Raw genomic sequence first — 6,864 nt, 5'->3', positions numbered from 1 at the left:
TTTTTTGGTTTTTCTCCGGTACCAGGAACTGAACTCACGACCTTGCGCTTGCCAGGCAGGCGCTTTTGCCGCTGAGCTAAATCCCCAGCCCCTCCTTTTCCTTTAGATAAGTGTTTAGATACATCTTTGGTTAATCTTTTCAGTTTTGTTTTTTGAATAAAAACAAATGTACATATTTATTTGTATCTTCACTTTTCCCACTTCCGAAGCACTTTATATACTTTATCATTTAAGTGTGTAGGGATGATACACATGTTGCTGCTTTCCTGCTGTAGCATCTTTTGGCTTTTTTTTCTTTTTCGTACCGGTTATCGAACTCAGGACCTTGCGCTTCCCAGGAAGGCGCTGCGCAGCTATCTCCACGGCCCTCTAGCATCCTTTGTTCCTGTGAGTAGGCATTTTTGTTTTTTCCAAATCTTATAGATAAAATAACAATGATAAAATTTTTGCACATTTCACTCAGTATATCCGTAGGGGAGATTGTTAAAAGTACGACTGCTGAGTCAGTCAGTACTAATGATTGTCAAGTTTCTCTCTGAGTCTTACCATTTTGCTACCCTGCTGACAATACAAGAGATATCTAGCTTTCAGAGAGCTTTACTCAAGTTGCCAAAACTTTGTATTTGTAAAATTTCATAAAAATGAAGTAATGTCGATATAGTTTAATTGGTGTATCTCATACTATGTCTTCTTTTACATAGCTTTCCAAAATGAAAAGGACTATTTTATCTGTTTCTTGAATACTCTTCCTCTCTCTTTTCTCATTGACTGTTTCTTGTGTTATTTTTCCTTTATTTTCAAAAGCTCTTTAAATTTTAGAGGAATAAACCCTTTACCTGTTACATAAGTTTTAAATACATTTTACCAATGCAGAATTTGTCTTGTGTGTAGTAGTTTCTGTTAGGTAAAAATATCATTTTCCTGAAGAAATTAATCAAAAATTCCTTAGCTGTTAATTTTTTAGTTACAATCACTTTATCTGTGTTTACATGCTTTTTACTCTAGTAATTGACTAGATTCATTTCACTAAATGTTTATATTTTTAATATGATTGAAATTTTTCTCGATACACAGCAATTCACTATTTTTAGGTGACTTCTTATGGTGTCACAATACTATTTTTAATGTCTATTTTCTTACTGTGAATTAATAGATAAATTTTATTTACTGATAAATCTTAGACATATTTGTCACTTTAAGAGTACATTCTCTTCTACTTGCTTTTTTATTTATGTATAGATATTCTCCTTTTTAATTGTATAAACTTATAACATGCATTCACATATAATAAAATGTTCTTAGGCTTGCTTATGCTTTTGGAAAGTTTCTCAGGTAAATTTACATATTATTTTTTCCATTTAAAAGTTATAATTGGCATGATTGTTGCAAGGAACAAGAAGTGACTCCTTCAGTTTTTTAATAAACATATATTCAATTATATTATAACAAAGAAATTTGATGTATTTACTGTTGAATATCAGTACTGAAGAAAGAATCTTGCCATCTGCTGAAATTTCTGTTTAATTTTCAGCACCAGTTTGCAAATTTAATGATATGAAATTTCCTTTTTCCATTTTAAATCATGGGATCTTATCCATCATTTAAGTGTAGTGATAACTTGGTACTTGAATATTTTGAAATGGATTCAATTTGACATGTTATGATATGTTGCTTTATTTATGATTTTGTTGCTGTTCATAAATCATAACATTATCTTTTGTGTATTTTGATGATCTTTTCAAGTTATTTTTGTCAAGTTTATACTTGGTTCATCTGCTCTGGAAATATTTCCAAGAATATAAGATTGTTTGATATTTTTAAATAGTGTAGTTTTAGCAAAAAATTCCTGTGAAATCATATGGTCCAGCTGAGTTTGTGAGAGCATTTGCACGTAGATGTTTTGCAACAATTAAACTTATTTACAAACCATTTTATGAAATAATTAGTTTATGTGTTCCAAAAACTTTTGTTTCATTATGTCCACTTTCTCAATTCTTCATGTATATTTCTCTCTGGAAAAAAGGAAGATCGGCAAGCTCTTGGTTTATCTTTTCTACTTTTTTCTTCCAAAAATATTACTTTTGAATTTATTGAATCTTCCTACTTTTTAAAAACTCATTAGCATCAGGCTCAGATGTGCAAATATTATATTGTGTCACTAGTGTGAGGAACTGAATAAGTAAATAAAATCCAAAATATACAGTAGATATTGTGAATTGGGAAAAGACTCTTCAAAAGAAAAGACAAACTGTTATGGGGGAAAGAGGAAACGAAGAAAAGGAAAAGAAAAAATATATTTCTACACAAGATAGTTAAGACAGTTACACATCTAGTTTCTCTTAATTAATTGAAAAGAAAGTTTTGTGCTTAACATTGTTTGAACAGGATAATTTGCCTATATCTTGTACTTTGAATGACTACCCTGAAGACAATGTGCAATGCATTCATTATTGGAACTCTCCTACTAGCCTGTTTTGAAACTATGTGTTACTGTTATTTCTATTTTTTCTCTTTAAAATAAAAAAATGAAAACACATCGGCACATGTTTTCATCAGTAACCTTTTTTACACAAATTATTTTGATTGTATTTATCTCGATTTTAGAGTTAGACATTTAAGTCACTTACTTTCAAGATCTGTAGAGCATCATATTTAATTTTATAAACATTTCCTTGAACATTGTTTTAGTTCTATCCATTAGATTCTGTCGATGTATAAATTTTCTTTCAGGCATCTCATCATTCAAACCTTTTTACAGTCATTTTTTCTGTATATGACTATTTGCTTTTCTATAAACTTTTATTACATTTTAGTCAATAATTATAAGATTTTATTTTCAAATATTTGTTCTTTTCTAAGAATTTCTTTGTAATAGAATATATTTTCATGTTCACAAATATTCATTTTACCCTAAAACTTAAATTGGTGAAAGTTTACAGATATAAAAATTAGCACTTGGAAATGAGATTTTTACCCTATTATAACATTTAATATTTGCTTATACTTTCTATTTTGTCATCTAGATTTATAGGTCCATGCATAATTTTTTTGTTGTTGTTGTTTCCACCAGGAGATCTACTTACATATAAAAATCTATATTAAAGTCTCCCAATTTTAGCAAACTATATTTACTATTCCTGTATATTCTCCTTTATGAAAAGCATTGCTTTAACATAGCAGTGCAAATCCAAAGAAAAACAAAAACAAAAATCAAACAAGAGGCTAGGGATTTAGCTCAGTGGCACATCACCTGCCTGGCAAGCGCAAGGTTGTGAGTTCGATTCCTGGTACCACAAAAAGAAAAAAACAAAACAAAAGAAACAAGACAAAAACAAAACATAGCAGTGCAGGTTGTGGTGCAGAGTCGTACATAGAAGTTTCACTGGTCTTTTTTAGTAATTTTTGGCATATCTTATTTTTCTTTTTGGCTGTTTAAGTGTTAATTAAACCAATCCACCTGCACCATTCAATCAAATTCAAATAAATTGTGCTACAAATGTCAGATATTCCACGTTCATTAAAAATATGTTTTAACATCTAATCCCTGAGGAAATATTCATAAATTTAAAAAACACAAAACTCTGATTCTTGGTGATGTTCAGTAGTTTGTTTCATTACACTCCTCTATGCATCCTCAGCTACAGATCAGTGAAATCTTGATTTTTGTAGGAAACGGAATAATGTTCAATATTGTTAATGCAGGAGAGGAGTCACTCACTATTTTCGTGGACAAGCGGAAGCTGAGCAAACGATCTGAAGGAAGCGATTCCAGCACTAATAGTTCTTCTGTCACTCTGGAAACCCTACATCAACTAGCTGCTTCCTATTTCATTGACAGAGACAGTACCCTACGGAGACTTCACCACATCCAAATTGCATCTACTGCCATAAAGGTAGGAATGAACTGATTCTAACAGTGTCTTGCTCCTTTGTTTTTCTATCTCCAAACTACATTTCTAAATAGGCTTCTTTGTCAATTGGTTTAAACAATTGTGTTAAAAATATATTTTTAACTTCCTTTTGTTTTGAGTTATTTAATGTATTTAAGATTAAATTCTGTGAATTTTTCACTGGGTTACAAATTTTCATGGCCAAGTGTCATTGCAATAAATTTTATAAGGTTATCCGAGGGTATAAAGGCTCTCTCACAAAGCATGTTTGGAAAACCTTCTGTTTCAATATCATGAGTTTCTTTTGTAATTTCACATATGCATTTTACAATGTTAAAGTAAGAAGGGACTTTACTAGGCTCAAAGCCATCGGTGGTACCAAATAGCATTAAGAAATCCTAGCTGACAGAGAATTTTCCCTCAAGGTCTTTGAGATGCTGTCAAAAAACTGAAGTACTTTGTTGTAAATTTCTAGAAGTTAAAATACATCACAGTATATAAGTTTTGGAGTAATATAATATGTTCACAAAAAATAAGATTTTTGTCCATAATAGGTTGACTTTATCAAAGCAAAAAAGGGCAAGTAAAGTAATTTTAATTTTTGAAAGGAAGATGGAGAGAAGAAAATTACACTGGCAGGGGCTGGGGATTTAGCTCAGCGGCAAAAGCGCCTGCCTGGCATGCGCAAGATCGTGAGTTCGGTTCCTGGTACCGGAGAAAAACCAAAAAAAAAAAAAAAAGAAAAAAAAAAGAAAATCACACTGGCAAGGACTATGCATGATGGGGGTGAAAAATTGTAGTGTCCATATAAAAACAATGAATTTTTGAACATTTTGCTGTGGTATTATGCTTTCAAGTTATTTTCTCTGGCAATTGGTGATTGTAAAATTAATTAAACAAGAGTTGGGACAGTGGGATCCTAGACTGTGGTCATAGCAAAATAAGATATAAAGATAATTTATGAGTGTTTTGTTTTTTTTTTTTTTTTTTTTTTGGTTTTTCTCTGGTACCGGGAACCGAACTCACGACCTTGCACTTGCCAGGCAGGCGCTTTTTGCCGCTGAGCTAAATCCCCAGCCCTTTTATGAGTGTTTTGAATCCAATATTTCATAGTGAAATTAAAAAGCTGGCATCAAATGTTGGTTGTTTTATAAAACTAAAATTAATGCATGTATTTTTCGCTGTTTGGTGGAAAGTTTTTATAGGACTTCAGTATTTCTGTAATGTTATAAAACATTATCCCAATGTGTATCTTTTGTTGAACATATACTGAAGAAAATAGATGTTCTGGAATTATACTTAGGTTAAGGGTTACACAGATACTACTGTAAAATTCTAACAGCATGGCTTTAATATGGTAATATCCAGCATTGGGGAAAAATGATTTGTGTAGATATAAACTATACAATATAGTTAGTCTGCCTTCTGACTGAAGGAGTTACATTATATTGCACAATCAGGCAGGTACAACTAATACTATTTAGGCTGTATAGATAAAAATGTAACCAACACAAAAGCAAATGCCTTGCTTTGGCAATGTTATAAGGTAGAAAATCGTTAAAGATAGTTAGCTTGAGAACCTTTGAAGAAATAGTGTTTTTCAGAAATCAATTTTAATGATATCAACAATAATTTAAACTCTATTTGGTAATAGAAGAAGGTACCATAGTAAGTGTTTATTGTATAGTTATTGATTTTTGGTTTAGAAACACCTAGAATTATACAATAGTTTTATGCTGATACTAAACAAGAAAAACTCCTACACAGTTCATGTGTCAAGGGAATGAGTACTTGTATACGAGTATGACAATAATACTAACAGCACGTATTTTACTGGGGCATGCTATTGCACGCTGACACACTTCTCAGCTTCTTCTGGTGCAACTGTTAATGATGTCTGCATGAAGCTTATAATCGTTTTCTTTGGTACAAATGAGCCTCCAAAGAGAAGCGACTTTAATAGGAAGTGATATAGGAGCACCGTAGAAAGTCAGAAAAACTTAACATTAATGTTGAGGCTCAACAGCTACATCTTGACAGAGCCACACAGAATGCCTCATTCCTCATGAAAATGGAAGGGAAATCCAGAGGACAAAATAGGAGGGTTGCAGAGTGTGCATAGCAGCTGCAGATGGGAAGGAAATGGGGGAAATTTCAGATGAGACAGAAGCAGATAATATAGAAATGAAAGAAGGAAAGATTTTAAATAGAAATGTTCATATTTAGTTCTGTAAATGAAGAAAATAGGAAATAAAATGTTTGCTAACATAGATGTGAATGTAAAAACCTCGTGTACGAATGAGGTAGTGAGGCTAGGCCTGGTGGTGCACCCCCGTAATCCCAGTACTTGGGAAACTGAGGCAGGAGGATCATTGTGAGTTCAAGACCAGCCTGGGCTACAAAGTGAGCTCAAGGCCAGCCTGAACTGCATAGCGAGACCCTGTCTCAAAAAAAAAAAAAAAAAAAAAAAAAAAAAAAAAAAAAGAATGAGTGAGGTGGTGGGGAGTGGGAGAGTTGGGACCATGCACAATTTTTAATTATGATTTACTTTTCAGTGGTTTATTTACTTATTTACTTATTTATTTTTGAGACATGGTCTTACCATGTAATTTTAGATGGTCGCCAACTCACTGTGTACCTCAAGGTGGCTTGAAAATTACCACAAGCCTTTTACCATAGTCTCAAGTGAGCTCGTTGCCACTATGCTATTATAACACAATTTTTTTTTCATTTAAAGGTGAACAAAAACAAGCTAACAAAAAAACAAAAATAAAAACAAAAGAACACATAAACTATAAAAACTATACAGAATTTCAAAACAAGAAAAATGTGGTATTTTCATACAATGGAATATTAGTCAGCTATAAAGAAAGATAAACTCAAGGCTTTTATAGGTAAATGGATGCAAACAAAGACCATACTTGTAAATGAAATAAATTAGACCTGCGTGTGTAAACATCATATTGTCTCACTA

At 32.1% G+C, this 6,864-nt stretch overlaps 1 protein-coding gene across 3 annotated transcripts in view; it reads left to right on the top strand.

Moving 5' to 3' along the window:
• Brinp3 (bone morphogenetic protein/retinoic acid inducible neural-specific 3) overlaps positions 1-6,864 on the top strand; it is a 370,214-nt gene that overhangs the window by 185,622 nt on the left and 177,728 nt on the right. For all 3 annotated transcript variants that reach the window (XM_005375093.2, XM_005375094.2, XM_005375095.2), the window contains exon 4: positions 3,703-3,893. In XM_005375093.2, the coding sequence (XP_005375150.1) occupies positions 3,703-3,893 (191 nt within the window). The remainder of the gene's footprint in view (positions 1-3,702; positions 3,894-6,864) is intronic.

The sequence above is a fragment of the Chinchilla lanigera genome, unplaced genomic scaffold, assembly GCF_000276665.1.
Source record: "Chinchilla lanigera isolate Chin_1 unplaced genomic scaffold, ChiLan1.0 scaffold00005, whole genome shotgun sequence".
NCBI classification, from domain to species: domain Eukaryota; kingdom Metazoa; phylum Chordata; class Mammalia; order Rodentia; family Chinchillidae; genus Chinchilla; species Chinchilla lanigera.
Note: the sequence above shows the minus strand (reverse complement) of the source record. Positions and strands in the feature narration are given on the sequence as shown.